Source organism: Nothoprocta perdicaria, unplaced genomic scaffold (assembly GCF_003342845.1).
Source record: "Nothoprocta perdicaria isolate Ctin4 unplaced genomic scaffold, notPer1 scaffold_358, whole genome shotgun sequence".
Taxonomy (NCBI): Eukaryota; Metazoa; Chordata; class Aves; order Tinamiformes; family Tinamidae; genus Nothoprocta; species Nothoprocta perdicaria.
In genome coordinates, this window is record NW_020455597.1 from 468,765 (window position 1) to 488,551 (window position 19,787).

General features: G+C 40.5%; 1 protein-coding gene across 1 annotated transcript in view; it reads left to right on the forward strand.

Moving 5' to 3' along the window:
* The first annotated feature begins 765 nt into the window (after positions 1-765).
* CUL4A (cullin 4A) overlaps positions 766-19,787 on the forward strand; it is a 32,947-nt gene continuing 13,925 nt past the window's right edge. The window contains exons 1-9 of the mRNA XM_026044287.1: positions 766-936; positions 2,485-2,558; positions 4,043-4,205; positions 7,158-7,247; positions 8,525-8,607; positions 10,743-10,810; positions 15,086-15,204; positions 17,875-18,067; positions 19,518-19,622. Coding sequence (XP_025900072.1) covers positions 766-936; positions 2,485-2,558; positions 4,043-4,205; positions 7,158-7,247; positions 8,525-8,607; positions 10,743-10,810; positions 15,086-15,204; positions 17,875-18,067; positions 19,518-19,622 — 1,066 coding nt within the window. The remainder of the gene's footprint in view (positions 937-2,484; positions 2,559-4,042; positions 4,206-7,157; positions 7,248-8,524; positions 8,608-10,742; positions 10,811-15,085; positions 15,205-17,874; positions 18,068-19,517; positions 19,623-19,787) is intronic.

The following is a 19,787-nucleotide window of genomic DNA, read 5'->3' on the forward strand; positions in this document are numbered from 1 at the left end:
GCAGACTTTCTGGCTCRGTGTACAGTAGTCTCATAAACAGGAGTGATTCCTGAGAACTGGGTTCTTTAGTCAGCTGGAAGGCGGTCGGTTTTGCTCCCCTGCTTAGTAAAATTCAGCTGATCCTCTAAAGAAACATTTAAAACTTGTGCTTTAAAACTTTGGGTTTTCTTCCGTCTCTGATAGAACTGATAATTCAGAGAGTTGGGAGTTTTGTATTTTAGAGGRATACCATTTCATGTCCCAGGGACATGAGATTAGAATAATCAGATTTGTCCAGAGTTGATTGAAGATGATACTGTGCATGAAAGGAAGGTAAAACCATGTCTGGATTTACTCATAGGGTATGTTAGAGTTCTGAAAGCATAAATAACAGCTGGATCTGTTGTGGGATGAAGAAACTTGGTAATTTACTTGGGAAGTCCTGGAAGTGTATGTGAAAAGCTCAGCGTTTGGRTTTACGGAGGATCAATTAAAACTGTAACTGCTTTTAAAAGATTAGGGTCACTCCGGTTGTGCCCAGTGCGAACTACCTAAGCAAAGAAAATAAACCTTTCAGTCCAGCCTCAGCTGGTGATAAGGTTGATTTTGGCACTGTTGGGGTTTCTCGCTAAAATCTGCGTGGAATTCAGGCAGCACAGCCACTAGATGGTGTTCCTGAAGAGCAGCGGGTGTCAGTGCTTGGGAACAGGCACTTTGGAGAAGTGCCAGCCCTTCTGCTGGGCACAGGCCTTGCAGTTAACCATTCACCCCAGGCCAGTGCCAGGAATGCCGCCGGATCCACGGAGCAGACCTGCTGGCAAAGGTCATCTCCAGGATTTGGCCCCCCAGAGTGACTGGCAAAGTTATTTCCTTAATAGGTGCTGTACAGATTCTCTGGATAGCCTTTTATTTTTAAAGAAGATAAATAAATGCTGGCAAGATCATTGCAGACAAATGGTAGGTTGAGTGACTGAGCAGAATGCATATCCCTGGCATGTGGGGCCTGGCAAAAAGGCAGGTTTTATTTTAGGTGTGTTGTATCTCCTCCAAATTTCAGCATAGATTTTCACTTTCATTTTTCAGGGTATGGGGGAGGGTGGCTACGGGAAACTGTGTTGTGCTGAGTTGTCCTATTTGCCTCTCATAGCTTTCATTTTCATAAAATATCACTGAAAAAAAAAGTATAGACACCTCCCATCCTTCAGGAGTGGAAAGAAAAGCCAAATTGACTATGCTGAAGCTGTTTACTGCTGGTAATTTTAAATAAGTGAAGAATCCTGATCTTTAGTTTCAGATAGCCCCACCAGCTGGATTATTTGTGACTTTTCCCTTTTGCAAGGCAGAGGCGAATATCCTGATTGTAGGCTTAAGGAAAAGGAAATTAAAAAAAAAAAAGTTTAAGGTCTCTCTCTCCTCATCCTGTCTCCTGCTTCCACAGTGAATAAAGTTATAGTAAAAAATACTCTTTCAGAAAGAGTATTCAGAAAGAATTTGTGGAGTTGTCCTTTTAAAAATACATCATCATAATTCTAGAGCAGAAGAATACATTAAGAATACAATTCTTAATTGTGTTTAGCTTTGATTACAGAAGCCCCAAATAGCTGAATTTTTATTTTCATCCCTGGAAATACCCTCCTCTCCTGAGGGGGATGGGCAGAGGGATGTGCTTTTAATCTGGAATAAAGCAGTGGAAAGTGTCAGGGGGAAAAAAAGAAGAGGGGGAAAACAAAAAAGGAAAAAATCAGTGTCATTGCTATTCTGTTTTAATATGTTTGGCTGGGAGCTGCATGGGCTGACCTGCTTGGCCAGCACCCGAGGGAAAGGCAGAGACCTCGGAGGGAGCAGCAGGTGGCCAGTGGCTATGGAAGCTGCTGTGGGTGGCCCAGAGCCGTGGCAGCAGCCCGGGTTGCTCCCGTGCTGAGCTGAAAGCTGGGGAGCCCTTGCATGGGCATCCTTCAAGTTGGGCCTCGAATGAGAAGGAGGGAGAAGCTAAAGAGAACCCCCCCCCTCCTGGCATTCTTAAAGAAGAAAAGAGATAATAATTTCATACAGTCTTCTCCCTTACAAGGGAATCTTTCTCATAAATTTTAACCATGAACTTTCATTTTGAAAAGCTCTAGTGCCTGGCTTATACCTACCTCTGCTTAAAGTGTCTCATTTAAAAAGCAAGACAGGAGCTATTTCAGGATGTTTACTGAAAGTCTCTGTGCTACTGCTTGAAAGGCTAATGTATTTTAATGCACTAGATCTCATAAAAGGCYAATAATTATACAGTTTATGAATTTGGAAACTGTCTGGAATATGCTTGGTAGTGCTGATTAGTCATGGTGCTTAGACAGTATTAAGAGCAATAAATTACACAGCAGCAGCTATATAAATCACCCAAAGCTGAGAATAGATACATCAGCAATTAAGGTACATGTGTATGTATAAGTTACTTCATAATTTAAAATGCCATGTATTGGTGAAAAGATTTCTTTTTTCTGTAACTCATAATTTTTTCAGATCATGATCAGAAGCATTTTCTTGTTTTTGGATCGCACATACGTACTTCAGAATTCAATGTTGCCTTCTATATGGTAGGTATCTGTGTACGTATTCCTTTGTAATTTTTAGAGTTTGAATATGTTATTGTATTTATAAAGATTGATTTTTATTTTACTTTTTGAATGGTGTAGTAGGTCTGCAAAGTTTTTGTTAATTTATGGAATTTTATATGTCTATATATGCACGTGTCATTTCCTCCTTCTCCAGGAATATTCCTTATGAAGTGCAAGGACAACAAGCTCAGGGAACATATGCTCAGAAGTTAGGACATACATAAATTTGTAGGAGTTACAACTTAGGTGAAGCTGTCTATATGGGAAGGCACCTTTGCCTACTGTGGTGGCCTCAGTGATGGACCAGCATTACTTTAGGTGCTCCTGATTCTGGCAGAATTCAAGCTTTGACTTCTTGCTCTCTGAGATCTTTTTAAATTAAGTCAGGTATATTTACAAGATGCAGATGATCTTCCCAACACTGGCCTTGGAGAGCTGAAACCCATGGCTCAGAGCTTTGAGATTAAGGTCAGCAACCCCAGATCCTCTACGTTAAGCCTACTGTGCCCATAGCTTTGGGTACCTGTTTTTCAGGTTCACTCTTGAGGGTCATTTTATACCACTAAAGGAAACAACCCAGGTGTTGTCAAAACTCTCCGATACAATTACTCGCTCCCACATGCCTTTTCCCTGCCTTAGTTACTTCGGAGCTCACAGGAATCCCTTGCACTGTTTGAGTCTGGCGTCCCTCTCCCACGTCTACGTAGTTCTGTGGAACATGAAATCTTTTCTATTTTTTTCTGGCCTCTGCAGAATTTTTTCTTCACCTTTTTCTGGTCCTTATATAAAAGAATCTTCTTTCTGCTGCCTTTTAAGTTGTGTGCCAGCAAAGAGGGCTAGTCATACGTTGTATCTTTTTTTCCCTCTTGAGCTCTGAAACTACCATTTGACCTGCCACTTACGAAAAAGCTGTAGGAAACAAGTTTTATAGAGAGTTCTTCTGTTGATGATGACATTTAATGATTGACTTCGTTATGGGGAGACACAGAGGCACCTTCTCATCATCTGAGTATGAAACATGAATGTGACTTAGGTGATCATAAGCTCCTAAACATACAGACTTCATGCTCTTGATAAATTACATGTAGGTTGGTACTGGGGAATCTTATACTAAGATGTATGTTCAAATTTTTATTATTTTTATAGTAATAATCCTTTTAATTAAAGGGAATGATACAGTCTATTGTGTGAAATATAGACRGACTGTTCCTTGTTTTCAGTTGAACCATATGCATCTTGTAGTATAGGGCCAGGTATTTTTAAGGAAATCTTATCATAGTTTTCTTCATGGGCAGTTTAAAATGAAATATATAAACCATTAATATATTCTCTCTTTCTATAGTATGTATGTGTATATTATGTATATATATTTTTTTCCCAAACTAAGATACAGATTTTACAAACGAAGCATCTCCGGAGCAGACRAACTTAAAGTAATTTATTCATTTCTGATATTCATGCAGGGATATGGGTCTGGAATTGTTTAGGAATCACGTTATTAGTGATAAACAAGTTCAAAACAAGACTATCGATGGAATCCTCCTGCTGATTGAGCGAGAACGGAACGGCGAAGCTGTGGACAGAAGCTTGCTGCGCAGTTTGTTGAGCATGCTCTCTGATCTGCAGGTGAGTGCAGCAGGCCTGGCCTTCAGAAGCAGCCTCGGGGCTTGCCTAGGGTGGCCCTTCAACATAGGTCATCRTTTTAATCTTCTAACAAACGTGGTTCAAAATCCAGCTTTTAGATTAAGAAGCAGCTCCCTTTGCCCTGTGCACAGTCTTTCATTCCGTATTTGTGAGACCTCTTATTTTCCTGCCTTTTAGCTGAGGTAGCGGCCTCCTTATATGAAACAACTGATTTGTAAGCCTTCTAATATGTGTGATATTTTGTCTTACTTGAGCACTTTTTTAATTGTAGTGCAGGATAACTGTAGCAACAAAAAATGAACCACCTTAGTCACTGTAAAAAGGCTTTTCATAGCCCAAATCATGGGACTGTCTCACAAAAGCACGGCCRTGTCGACAAGTTCCTGGTACAACGGCCACGAGTGGAGCAAAATGCAAAGTTCAGGCAACTGTTTTCAGTCTGATATGGTCAGTCTGTAACTTCATGGTATTTTCCCTTACAATACCTGAGAAGTTACCAAACGAAATAATAAATGTCCTCTTGACTCTGGTGTGTTTTGGCCTCTGATCAATGTTGGATCAGCCTTCTGAACGCTGCAGCCTTCGCGTGTGATGCATGGTAAAACTTAGAGGCTGTCTTTTCTTACCAGGTGTTTAGCTTGCTCTATTCGCAGGTGATTTACACCATTTGGAAACAGAGTAAGGTTTAAAAACCTTTATGAGGAGGTGGACTTCATAAAAGACTGCTAAATAGCCCTTTTTAGTCAGGCAGCCTACTTGCATTTCTGTCTTTTACATTAACCCTCCTGACTTCTCRTCCGTAATTGTCTTTAAGATATCAGAAATACTAACCAGAAATACTAATAACTGTAATTATTCTGTCCTGAGAGCAAAGAAAAAATTAAGTTAATGATTTTTTTTCAGATCATGCAGTGATAATTCTGCATGCTAGAAGAGGTGAATATGATTTGTGCATTATTCCCATTTTTTTTCTAAATGCTTTTTTTTTTTTTTTGAAGATGCTTTAATTTTTACCCTTATCCATTCAGCAATGTATGCTGCAAAATCAAGAGCTAAATTCTCCTGTATTATAAACTTGCAGTACTGGATATTATTGTGACATCTCGTTCTTTGGTTCAAAAACGTAATTTTCTCTCTTCACTAGGTAACCTAATGTAATTTGACTTGTTCTTTTATTGTATCCCTAGCCTATCCTTACCTCTGTATCCTTACCTTACCTRCCTATTCCTAGCCTACTCTTACCTCTGTATTGTGAAGCAGAGATGTACTTGTAAGCCTGGGAGGTYCTGTAGTGAAGGATCTCTGTGTCTCAGAGAAGTTAGCTTAGCTTCTGGCAAAGGATGGATTCAATAAGCAAATTTTGGTATTTTGTTTGAAAACGGTTGTGCTTCTATTCATCCCTGTATTTTAGAGAATTAGRTGCACAGAATCCCAGAATGGCTGAGGTTGGAAGGGGCCTCTAGAGATCATCTAGTCCAACCCCCTGCTCCAGCAGGGACACCCAGAGCACGGGGCACAGGGCGGCATCCAGGTGGGTCTGGAAGATCTCCAGAGAAGGAGACTCCACAGGCTCCCTGGGCAGCCTGTGCCAGGGCTTTGTCACCCTCACAGTGAAGAAGTTCTTGCCCATATGGAGATGAAACTTTCTGTGTTTCAATATACCCATAATATTTTTATACTCATTATTTATAAYTTTTGATTATTATTTATATTTATAATTTAATATTATAAATATATAATTTTATTTATTAATTTTCTACCCACGCAACTTAAAGTTGGTTTGTGCTCACATAAATCTTATTCTAAGATATTTCTTGTTCTAGATGTTTATGTGGTATCGTACCAGTTTCACGCCTTGTCATGTTAGTGCACAGTCTCTAAGGTTGCTCCATTTGTTCTGAAGAAAGGTACTGAACAAAATCTGCAATTAGGTCTTGCTGAATGTGGAGCTTGTGTAGAGAGTAGAAGGGTGAGGTAATGAGGCTGTGTCTGCTTGTGATGGTGAGTGAACTGTGGCACTCTGAATGCACGCTGAGCATTTATTTAAGTTTGAAGCATTGAAAAACACAAACTTCTAAAAGTCCGTAAGAAAAAATGAGTCAGAATGTAATGACGAATTTTARAGTCTATCTTTTAGAGAATGTATTTTTTTATTCTTCCACCTCTTTCAAGTACTTCTTCCCCACTCCCATCTGTCCCTTTATTTACGTGCTATTCCTAAGCTTCCGTCTTCAGGCTGCTTGAGCTGTTTTACATATATGTTACAAAATATTTCTATATGTTATTTATAGTAAGTCTGTTTTAACTTATCTCCCATCTGTTCTTAAACAATGTAAACCATTACACAACAATGTAAACCATTACACATTTTTTTTCCGTGTTTATGATTGTTCTTGGCGCCCTTTTTTGCGCAACACCTTGTTCCTTCACCAGAGAAAGGCAATTCACTTTCTCTGCTATAACACATTTTTCTTTGTTTAGGGCCACCAAGATAAACCTGGCTGACCTCAATTAGTACATCAGTGTTGTTCTGAAGAATTGTTACTGACAGGAATTACCTGATTTGTGCCACTAATTGGAATATTATCTTTGCCACAAAAATACCAGCAGGAGTCTTGAGCTGAGGAGGATTGGATGCTCTTACTGAGCTGTTTTGTTGGGTGCTAGTGTTGCTCTGGGTGTCTTAAATAGAAGCCTGTCTATTTAGACAATCTAATGATGATTGAAATGCACTATTGCTGCTTTGGGAAGTCAGCACTGATCTCAGTCACTCTAAAGCTAGTGGTAAACAAGGAACATCTGTGTTTCTATAATGTTAATCTCACACTTTTTCATAGCTGTGGGCGTTCTCGAGATATTACTTGTCCTCTATGCCTGGCACTTGAAAATATGCTACTGTTAATGGCAGCTTAATGTAAATAATTTATTAAACAGGTTTATAAGGAATCGTTTGAACAGAGGTTTTTGGAGGAGACAAATTGCTTATATGCAGCTGAGGGCCAAAGATTAATGCAAGAAAGAGAGGTAAGTGCCTGCTATAGCTAATTGTTTGTGTGTTAGTTTAATGTGCTTTGGACTCAAGGGAGAAGCCTTTATAGCACCATAGGGTGTTAAATGAATGTCACTGCCACCTGGGCACACATTTCCACAGACTTAATGTGGGAACCACAGTATTATATCTAATGGAAGAACAGAACCTAATCTGTCTTGAAGTTTTAAATATGTGTTTAATATTGCAGAAACTCAGTGATATTTTGTGTAGCTAAAGACACAGTACCAGAAAATGTGTATGCACACAAAGCTTCCAAGTGTGCCATCACAGTATCCTGCCTGAGAGCTGCAATATGTCTATTAGGGTCATTCATTTTGTGTTTTGTGTTTAAAACTCAAATAAACAACTTTTTTGTAGCATTTGTTTTGCTATTTTGTTTATACTGCTTATTAAATAGACATGAGATTTTTGTTTTCTGTGCTCTTGAGATAAAATTATGCAAGTGGGCAGCCTGTAAATGAGGATAATTCTGAAACTGCAAATCAACACACTCTGAAATCATTATTATCTGAAAATAATTTGCACTGAGGTGAATTTTTGTGTTTATTCCTGTTTCATTCACCTCATTCCTTGGAATTGCCCTGGGACTTGAGATTAACTTGCTTTGAAGAGTCTTGCTGCTTTTATGCACCCAGCAGAAGGCTCTGTAGAAAACAAAAGGAATAAGACTCTAATTTATAAATTGTATAAATGTACATGTGTCCTCRCATGCACATATATGTGTTTGTGCATATGTATTTGCACATATATACACAYAKRYMTRTGTGTATATATAGTCATGCGTGTATGCCTGTGTGTTTTGGTCGTTTGGAGCTTGAATTACCTGTGTTTGTTGTAATACATGCTTACACTTCATAGGGTTAGATGCCCTGCTGGAGAAACTGTCCCTGAATTWGCAGGGCTGTGTGGTTCCCACCACCTGAAACTCTGCCCTGTGATATTTTAGGGACTTGCTGAACTCATTGGGGTTTTGAGGAAAAATAYCATTTCTTCCCCCAAATCCTCAAATTTCTGTGCCTTTCTGACAAGTCATAATATTCTAATGAGTATACTTACAACACTTCTAATATGATGGAACACTGATTAATAAAACTATAAATTATATATATATATTACAATTATGGTGGAATAATCCTGATTYCTACTCTATGTAAATGTGTAGTTTAAAGTAATTGTCATGCAACAAGATTATCTGCCGTTCATGTTTTGATACTTAACGGTTGAACTTGGCATTTTCTTGTCTTGCTAGGTCCCAGAGTATCTTCACCATGTTAATAAACGTTTAGAAGAAGAAGGAGACAGAGTAATAACATACTTAGACCATAGCACACAGTGAGTGCAAGTTTTGTTGTTCTTGGTGTAAGTTAAGCATCAATGTGATTATCCACACCTGTAGAGAAATAGAGATTATTTCCATATTGTTTTACAGATATTGTGTTGACAGTGCATCTGATTCAGGTTTGTTTTGTTTTGTTAGTTTGTAGTGGGAGGGAACAAACCTTTCCGGAAAGATGTCTGAGTGTAAAGTAAAAATAGCAAAACTGTGTATAGTAACCCAAATTTGCATTATCAAAGTAGTGGCTGTGCCTAACCATTCACGTGCTGATAATAAGCTTAACCGCAAACCACTTGAAGGGAAGAGTCATTAGGCAAAAAGAGTTGTTAAATATTGACATAGGTTAGAGAACAGGAAGGGTATTTATGGGTAGGCAGGATGGGGTTTTACAGTAGATCAGCTTTGCTGCAGCTACTGCCCCTGCATTGTGCAAGGCAGCTTGTTCCTCTTTCACTTGGGCTAAGCTGGTGTTTTATGAGGGGTAAGAACAGCTCRGGAAGGAGAGGCATTGCTGACAGGCTGTAAAACTGCCTGACCTGCMTTATGTTTCTGCTATATCTTTTTTATTTAAGAGCTTAGCCGATTAGAACCGGCCAATTGGAATTGAATCAGAATTGTTTTTTTCTTCTCCCACRTGTCTAGGTGACATATTGACATTAAATTCTATCGACATCCAATTGAATGTTAAAAGGATAATGCTGAATAAAAATCTTTTTACTAATTTCTTTATATGTGCACACRTAATTGTATATATAACACTAACACGTGCTTTGTAGGTGTTGGTGTTGCATATCTTGATATGAATTTTCTTTCTGTAAATGCAGGGTGTCTAGCTTTAATAAGCAAAGTCAATCCCATTGAAATACTGTAGAACTACCTTTTTTGTATAAAGTTAAAGCATATATATGCGTATAAATTTGCTTAGAGGTTAAATAAAAAGTTGATTTAATATTTCCAGAGTGCCTAGATACACAGCGGATCCTTGCTTTGAGCGTAGCCTTTAGGCAAAGGCTGAAAACKTGCTGTTAGAAGGCTTTGCACCGGTTTCATTTCTTTGGATTAAAAGAAAGCAATTCCTGAAGTTGTGGTCCTCGAGTCGCACTGTCTCTCTGTGAACGTGTGAAGAGAGCAGTAAGGATGTTAGATTTAGCTGCTAGGTTTGACCTTGACATGGAAGTGATCCAGGAGGTGCGTTGAGGCTGCCTTGTCAGCTAGCAGTCGAGATGAAGTCGTTGCCTCTGTCTGCTTGCCAGGAAGGAGTGCGCCCAGTCTCAAGCGGAGCAATAATCCATGTTTCCTATGTAGGTACAGTATGTCTTCTAGGACAAAGGGTTAGTTTTGCTTAACCTCGAATCCTTCTGGTGTTGGGGAGAGCAGCTGTAGATGGCAATAGCTGGATGTTTCAGGGTGCATGCAAGTGAACATAAAACAGCCTCATCCGTTCAGAATAAAGGTCTAATTAATGTTTTGTGACCACCCAGGGAAAGTAAGAATAGAGTAAGTGTATGTCATACCATTCCCTGATACCCTTCGAGCTTCTGCCTGTTTTTCACCTCAGGTGATTTTTCTCAACCTGATGTAGCTTTCCTGTTCAATATAACCTAGTGAAGCTCCTTGAAATGCTCATGCCATCTCCCCTGGGATCCACACAGCCTTTTCCACCTATGACATTGTTGGCAAGGAGCTCAGCCTTGCACTAGCCCCTGTATGATAAGTCGCTTTATTTTAAGCCTGGCACTTGATACTGTTGTTGATAGTGCCAGGCCTTGTGTTGGAAGGGGAATGATCAGTCGATTCCTTTTGACTTTTGCTGGTGTGTGGTAAACAATAATAAAACTGTATCTTTATCCCTTCAGGTGTTAGACATTTCTTTATTCTACTAACCTCTRAAAAACGTTAAGCAGAACCTACTGCTATTTCTTGGTCCGATCTAAATTGAATGTATTGATCATACATGGTTTATTGTTTTCTTCTTTAACTTGTATGACATAGGATGTTTTTGTCTTAATTAACCTCTGCATAAATTAATATGCAGAAATATAATAATGTAAGCTATTAACAAGTATGCTGCAATAGGTGGCTATTTGCTTATACTCTAGTACTTCTAATATACTTTTCTTGCCTTATTTAGGAAACCACTGATTGCCTGCGTGGAGAAGCAACTACTAGGAGAACACTTAACAGCTATTTTGCAAAAAGGTATTTTTCTAAGTTAAAATAACATGCTAAATGARTGATCCATAAATCTATGAGCCCTGATGGGATGTACCTAAAAGTGTGGAGGAAGCAGGCTACTATAGTTGCTAAGCCACTTTTGATGCCCTTGAAAGGTCTTGAAGAGGACCTGGGGGCTAGAAGAACACAAATGTCACTGTAGTCTTCCAGAAGAGCAAGAAGGAGGACCCAGGCAACCCTGGGACTGCTTCAGGTTCAGCTTCACCTCCATCCCTGAAGAGGTGATGGAAAAGCTTGTGCTGGATGCCATCATGAAGTCCCTTAACCAAAGCGAGTAGCCTTCACTAATGGGCTAACTGACTAGRGAGATAAGATCAGTGAATTGTCTGCCTTGGCTCTCTCAAGGCTTTGACAGTATCTCCCAGAAGATCCTCTCCGGCAAGCTCAAAGTAGGGGCCAGATGTGCAGACAGTGAGGTGGACTGAGAGCTTGCTGAGTGGCAGAGCTCAGATGTTTGTGATCAGTGGTGCAAGTCTAGTTGGAGGCCTGTAGCTAGTGGTGTCCCCCAGGGTCAGTATTGCATTCAGTCCTGTTCAGCTTGCTCATCAGTGGCCTGGGTGAAGAACAGAGTGGCTCCTTGGCAAGTTTGCTGGTGACACAAGGCCAATGGGATCCTGGCTGCATCAGGAGGAGTGTTGCCAGCAGGTCAAGRGAGGGGATCCTGCCCCTCTCCTCAGCTCTGGTGAGGCCGCACCTGGAGTAYTGGGGGCAGTGCTGGGCTCCCCAGGATAGGAGGGAYGTGGAGCTACTGGAGAGAGTTCAGCATAGGGCTATGAAGATAAGAGGACTGGAGCATCTCTGCTATGGGAAAGATGAAGAGAGCTAGGCCTGTTCAGCCTGGAGAAGAGGAGGCTGAGAGGATGTTATCAGTGTATACAAATATCTGAAGGGAGGGTGTCAAAAGGATGGGGCCGGACTATTTTCAATGGTGCCAAGAAATAGGGCGAGAGGCTGAAGCTGAAACAGAGGAAGCTCTGTTGTCAAAGAAGGGAAGCATCTTCCCTGTGAGGGTGCCAGAGCCCTGGCACAGGCTGTCCAGGGAGGCTGTGGAGTCTCCTTCTCTGGAGATCTTCCACACCCGCCTGGATGCCGCCCCGTGCTCTGGGTGTCCCTGCTGGAGCAGGGGGTTGGACTAGATGATCTCTAGAGGTCTCTTCCAACCTCAGTCATATTGGGATTCTCATATTCTGCAATAACTAAACAGCCTTTATTTAATGAGATATGTTAGCCATGGAAAAGACTTCCTGCAGATGGAGAAAGCCAATTCAGTAAAATAATTAAAACCACTATGACAAGTAAGTTGTGTATGGGAGAACATGTTTGTAATGTAGTTTTATRTTTGTAAAGGATTCCTCTGAATTTCCTTTCACTCCCATCGGTAGGCTTAGGAATTAAAACCAGAACTGCTAATTTTCTAGAAATGTATAAATTTTGAAATGAGAGCTGCATTTATTGTTGCAGCTTATTTTTTACCCAAAGCGCACAGTTCTATTGTGGTAGCTTCATGTATTCTTGTGATACATAGCTCGAGTCAGGAGTTACTGGAACTGAAAAAATACCAAGGCAGTGCCCTTCATAAGCTTGTACCGGTGTTTTGCCTTCTCTATGGCGATTTCCAATTTGCAATAGTCTTCTTAGGAAGTCCTTATTCAGTGCCTTCAAACATCCATTTCTTCCTCTTGACTTTTAATGTTGCGTTGTTGTGTTTTACTGAGTTTCTGAGCTTGGCCAATACTCACGATTTTTAAGTACTTTGATATTTCCCTTTCTTTGCATTGGCTGTCTCTCAGGTGTTAATTTTTCTAGAAATCATCCTTGCGTCTTTGTTTTCTTTACTGCTGCAAAACAGATGTCTTTCTGCTGGCCCTTTCTAGCTGTTTCTACCTTATCTTCTGTAAACTGTGTTGACTTTTTTTATCATGTTGGCAGATAAATWGTTGATTGCCTGAGGCCGTCCCGTGAAAATAGCATTCCTGATGTTCTGGTATCTTCAGGCTTCATCRTGTTCATGCTTGTTGATATTTTGGGGCTGTTATGCACATCCCTTTCACTTCTCTGCCTCCTTTTTAGAGAGAAATAYATTTCTTTGAACTGCATTAGGAGTAGGTTATTTTAATGTTTTAATAAATTTACAGAAATAAACATGGTCACTTCATCCTAGCTATCCTTAAGTTCATCATAAGCAAAGAGTAAAGGTGATTAATTTTCTCGTTAATATATGCCAGTTTTGCTTGCTCATTTGTTCAAGTTTTATTTTAAAGTGATTTTTGCAGTGACACATTTGTTTATCTGTTGGCTTAATCAGCAAATAAATGCGTTCTGGTTTTAATCTGTGCTGAAATATTGGTTTATAATGTATAATTGCTGTCCATGTAGATATGGAGAGATGTGCATTTTTATAGTTACTACATTTTAAGACTAATATTTTTGGATCAATCTTCACATTTGGTGTCTGCACTTTTAAAATTAAGCAAGTCTAACATCCYAAAGCTTACATAACTTTCTGCACTCACCTGATCCGGGGCACGCTGTAATCCCTTTATAGCACCCTAGTGCTTAGCGCAAGYAGAGGACGACGCTGCCTTTTGTAGTTTTGCTCCTTAGGAGAAGGCATTTGAGGTAGTCAGTTTGATAAGGAAAACAAATAAAGCTTTCAAATGCAGGATGTGTATGAGAAACCTCTCTGCCTGTGTTATTACAACTGCTGTTCACCAGACAATGGGTTATTTCTTTGTGAGCAGAGCAACATTTTCAAATACTAATTACTATAACTGCTAACTGCTATAGCAGTGGGATGCCTTKTGTCAGAGGACTATAACACATATAGATATATACATATTTATATATCTCTCTATATACACATATACATAGAGTGTCTATAACTTGTGTCAAACTTTGCTTTTTCTCATCTGACAACTCTGTGACAAAATTTAGATTGTGGAGTTGAGACACACCTGCTCTGTGCAGCCAGAGCAAGAAGCAAACTTCAACTTTATTAACTAGGTTGTAACGAAGCAGTTAACTCTTTACCTTTACCTGGTCATTGGGCAGGAGAGATTGCAAGCTGAAAGGTGGTCTTGCTTTACTGAATAAAAGTAAAGGGCAGGTTGATCCAAGTAGGAGGTAAYGCTTGAGTGCAGTGGCATGGGCATTGCTTAATCCTCTGCTCGATGCCAGAAGAGCATTGGTCACATCTATTCAAGACTTTGCAATCTGTCTTCTTAYATAATTTTAGAGTTTATATTGCACTAATGCCCAAGCGTGTGCGGCAGTTTACCTGACATAATTCCTGAACATTGGTTGCAATTCCAGAAAGGTAAATAAGTTATAATAGATAGGGAACAATATTGTTAGTCTGAAGAATGAATTAGAAAATTGGGTAATTTGGCAGTGATTGAAAACTATCTGTAAGCTAATACCATKTTAAATTTGGAATTGGTGGAGTATATTTTTTTTGTATGAAGTAGAGCAGTGTCAGCTACACTGATGTGAATTGTCAACTTGTATAAGATGAAGCTTTCTGCATTTTAAACTGCTGTGAACCTTTGCCATCCTTCAATGTTAGTGACGCCTCAGCCACCAACCCAAGGCAGTGCATCTATGATTGCATTGGGACCAAATCCATCATACTTTCAAATATACAAGCATATAGGTGCTTGTGATGTGCAGGTTTTGCCTTGAGCTTTTTGCATCTCCATTCATTAGCCCAAGACCTCTTTTCATTTAGGATGACAAAGGCAAAAACTGCTGTAAGGAATTGCTGATCATGTGCTAGTACCTCACTCTGAGTGTAGCCTGGACGTAGCACATCTGCCTCATCCCAAAGCATGGCTCACCGTGCTTCACAGAGGAAATCTGGCAAGGGATGCATCTGTCCCTGCTTGAAATTTGGGGCAGTTTACTTAGCTTACTGATTTCTGATCTTCTTTGGAGTTTCTATGAGATCTTGAGATAAACTTGTCTTTAACACTCTGCAAAAGGCTTACACTCATCAGTCTGTGGTAAGGTACTTCAGCTGAAGTAATTTTACTGTTTGAAATATTATACCATAAGTTACTTCAGTCCCTTTAAGGGAATATGTCAACTGTGAGCTTAACACTTGCTTTCAGGAATTTTAGTCTTGAAAAGCATAATTATTAGAGTCTTTCTGTGTGTTTTGTAGAGGTTTTTTTTTCTGACTGTATTTAAACTGTATTTAAATTTGCTTTTTTTTTTATTTTTCCTAATTTTGTTTTTTAGGGCTTGATAACCTGCTCGATGAAAACAGAATATCAGATTTGACTCAGACCTATCAGCTGTTCAGCCGGGTAAAAGGTGGGCAGCAGATCCTTTTGCAGCACTGGAGTGAATACATCAAGGTATTTTGAAGATCTTTTACTTTTGTCAAAATATATGCTATGGGCATATATTCATTCTGTCAAAAATGAACAATACATTTTTCTATTGTAGCATCATAATGTTGTTTTAAAGAAATGTGAGGAACTTTTTCTCAGTAAAACTCACTTGAGAAGACAAGTGTTGACAATGGCAGCACTTCCATTTGGATTTAAATTGTTTCTATTCTTTGAAATATTATTCTTTGGAATATTTCTCTTTTTTTTTTTGGCTTATTTTAAGCAGAGATGCACGCACATGTGTTTAGAGTATGCAGGGTTGTAGTCTGTATTGCATTTTGGTTCAAACACGGTCAAGTAGTTGCATATCTGCAAAGCCAGTGGAACCTCAAGAGTCCTTCTGTTCTGCTACAGCTTTGCAGTGCTACACGTCACCAATCCACAGCAGTGCAGTCAATAAGATGAATGTTTAAGCTACTTCAGAAGGAATGTTCCTCTTGAAAAGAATCCATTCCTGAAGTAGCTTTTGAGAGATTTCTGCTTTGTTTTGCAAGGCAGGTATGCTGAGCAAAACGCGTGATGGGTGCTGCCCCAGGGAGTTCATGCTCTGGTGCTCTCSTAAGAGGAAAGCAATGAAGCTTCACGCTCGATACCTCTCTCTTGTACTGATGATTCCTGACATGGTCATTCTTTCCTGAATTGTGCTTTAGCATATCTGCCTTCAGGCCTGAGTGTGCAGCGTCAGTTGCTGTATCTGACTGAGCCAACTGGATGTGGCTCAAAGGAACCACATCCAGTGGTTCCTCAAAGGAACCACATTTTCTTCCTCGCTCCCAGATCACAATCCTTGTGCTGCCTGTTGCTCCACAGACCCTTTTTCTGATCTGCTTTAACTCAGTATCTGGGCAAGGTCAGTTTGCTGTCAGGGTAGGGAGTTAAGAACGGTGTTTTTGCTGGTCCAAGGAAAGAAGCAGGAGCTTAGGCAGGTGAAAAGTTTGCAGAATCCCAGAACAGTTGAGGTTAGAAGGGACCTCCAGAGATCATCTCATCCAACCCCCCTGCTCCAGCAGGGACACCCAGAGCACAGGGCACAGGGCGGCATCCAGGCGGGTGTGGAAGATCTCCAGAGAAGGAGACTCCACAACCTCCCTGGGCAGCCTGTGCCAGGGCTCTGTCACCTCACGAGGAAGGAGTTCTTCCTCACCTGGAGATGGAACTGCCTGTGTTTTAATTTGTAGCCGTAAAGCTGTGGAAAGGGAGGCTAGATCTCACAAGCAGCAGCAAGCAACTAGGTTGACTCATCAGAGAGTTGGCTCATCTCAGAGTTGGACTCTTTATCGCTTTATTTTTAATAAAACTTTTTGTAAGTGTTCAGAAACCTAGCAAGTGTATTCTATAGGGTCAGAAAATCCTCTCCAGCAACATTCCTTGTGCCAGAACACACGAGTAGGGCTTTGGGGACATAAGTTTTAGCCTATGTGCCAGCATAAGAAAAAGCGTATGAGCAGAGCTTCATGGAGCGCTGTGCCCAAGGTCTGTGCTCTGCTGCAGCCACCTTCTTGTGATTTCAGACCTGTCACCTCGCTTTCTGTTTCTGAGGAATTTTTGGTGACTTCTGAACATAAATGATGGAGACTGTGAGGTATCCAGATACTCTGCCAATGAAATGGAATTTTTCTTAAGATACAGAGTATAAGAACATTTGTCAGCCTTATCTTTTCTTGGTTCACAAAGTATCTTGAGAACTATCTCAATGAAAGATTGCAGCAGATAATTAAATATTTAAGTGGGAACTGAGTTTTTTGAGGATTTTTTTCCCTCTCAGCTATTATGGCTAACATATTTTAGCGGATGAAAATATGCTGGTGAAATAATGTTCTGCTGTTACTGTGCAGATGTTCCTCACCTTGGGAAGCTCATCATTCTGTCTAGGGCAGTGATCAGTGCTAGTAAGTCATTGGAAATTGTCTGATAGGTTGAAATRCTTCCTTACGGGCTGTTTCGGTTCAATAGACAAATGGTATTATATTTTTGATTCAAAAGCGGTAAACAGGTAAAAAACAAGAGAGGACAGTCTGGTTACTTCTTGCACAAGGGATTTGAGATACATATATATATGTGTGTGTGTGTGTATATATATATATAAATATAAAATACATGTAAAATACATATAAAATACAAATACACACCATGTCGGCTCCTCTCCTTTTTTTTTTCGTTTTTTTTTTCGCCTGTAGCCTTTATTGAGAGAGAAATCCTGAAGTGATGTTAATTGTAGCCACCTGTTTCTGTTGATAGAGCTATCCAGTGGATTTAAGAAAAAGTACAGTTTTCCATTACGCTTAATGGTCTTGAGTCACTTTCCACATAATTTCTTTCTCAGAAGTCATGTAGTTCTGTTCTTAACTGTAAACTTGTACATCATATAGTCATGTCTRCTCTGCATTTTTGTTTAGCTCTTGTCTTAAATGTATATAATCCTTTAAACCGAACACTAATGTTTGAAAACTCTTAATGTGTGTCTGGGYTTTCATTTTAAATGTCAATGCATCTCATGTTTTGAAAACGTGAAGTCAGATGAGCAGTTCTGTAAGAAATTATTCTAATGCTGAATTTTGCAAAAGTGGATGCATCTGTTGGGGGAGCTAGGCAGTGCTCTGAAGTATCTTCTTATCGGAAGTGTTTGTTTTACAGAACTTTGGGACAACAATAGTGGTTAATCCTGAAAAGGACAAGGATATGGTGCAAGAGCTGCTAGATTTTAAGGATAAAGTGGACCATATCATAGAAGTGTGCTTTCAGAAAAATGAGAAATTTATAAACTTGATGAAGGAATCCTTTGAAACATTTATCAACAAGAGACCAAATAAGCCTGCAGAATTGATAGGTACATAAATATATACTTTTTTCCTGCTAAATATTTCCGCAATCCGTAGAAAGCCTGGAAAGGTGCTGCTGGGTGTGCTGGGGTGACGGGGTGCGGGATGCGCTCCCTGGCGGAGCCCCGCGTGGGGGACAGGGACGGAGCGGCCGCGCGGCTCCCGGTGCTCCGGCTTCCTCGCGCTGCGCTCCGGGTGTCCCCAGGGAGAGCGGCGGCTCCGGCTCTTCCTGCTGGGCTCTGGGCCTCCCTAGGGAGCGCGGCTGCTCCCGCTCTTCCCGCCCTGCTCCAGGCTGCGCTGTGGCCTGCGCTGACCATGCTGTGGAAAACGCTGCTGATGCCCCGGGGAGTGGGGGGGAGAGTCGTCGTGGTGGGGAAAAAAGGGAAATAAATTTGGTTAGAGGCATGGAGGGGTTCTTCAAACAACGTTATTTTGTTTGCTCCCCTCTTGGAAAGGAGGAGGAAGTTCTGCCTGTGTCTCTCCCGGGCTGAAGTTGGAAGGGCAGCAGTTTTAAAAAGCCTTCTGATATAAGGAGGTCAAATAGARAAGTTTCTTTTCAGTGCCCTACAGAGAGCACTAGTGCTCGTAAAGGGGGAAAATAATAATAAAAGCATCCTATTTAAAGATACTGAGATTCTCTCTGGTTTGGCCAAAGCTAAAGCTGCCCTGGCTCTGTTGTGCATGCAGCCAGTGACGCTGTGGCAGTTTGCATTAGCAGAGGCTTTGCTCTTAGCTTGTGGGGTTTCCAAAACCTCTGGGAATTCTTCTTGCCTACTTAGCTTATTTGCCGGCTTCCTTCTAAAACCAACTTTAAGAAGGACAAGTTGCACGAGCTGACTGATGTAGATGAAAGCCACGACGGGGCCTGCTGAGATTTGTGGATCGTGGTGCTTCAGCTGGTGCAGTGGTTTTCTCCTTACCCCAGTGGAAGTTGGTGTAGGGATGCCAGCGTGGCTTAACAAATACTCAGCTTAGACTCCTGGCTTAACTTTATTTCTGGCATTGAGAAGCCCTTAACTTGCAAGCGTTGCTCCTGTTTGCGTTGTGAAGTGTCCAGAGTATAGAGGGGCACAGTGAAGGTCTGCAAGAAGAGTCCTCTATGTTGTTTCTGTTTCTCATAAAATACATTCATATGCATTTTACAATTCCAAAACATTGTCTGTTAACAAGTAATGTCCTTGCAGTGAACGTACATTGGGAACTTCTAATGTGTAAATTTTGCGGCTTTTGTTTTATTCATCTCTCTCTTGGTCAGTTCCTTTTGTAACGTTTCTCCATTCTGGCCGTGGGGCTCTCTAATGTCACTGAATGCAGGGATGGGAAAACAGAAAAGAGAAAATGCAGTGCTTAGCCCGTGCTGCAGTATGCAGCTATATTCAMATTGGGTTGGGGGCACTCGAGTTGGTGATTTTTAGAATAATTCCTTTAAATTCCTAAGCTTTTTTGTTTTGATTGTAGCAAAATATGTGGATTCCAAGTTAAGAGCCGGTAATAAAGAAGCAACGGATGAAGAGCTGGAAAGGATCCTTGACAAGATCATGATAATATTCAGATTTATTCACGGTAGGGAATACCTGTTTGCCATTGCAATTTAAAAAGCTTTCATTGGTGCTACCAGAACTGTATTCCTCTGAACGTAAGGGCTTTCTTTAGCAAGAGCTTTTGCTGGAAAACATCTTGAATTCAAGGTTGCATTTGCACTTGAAGCCCAACAAACGCCAGAAGGCA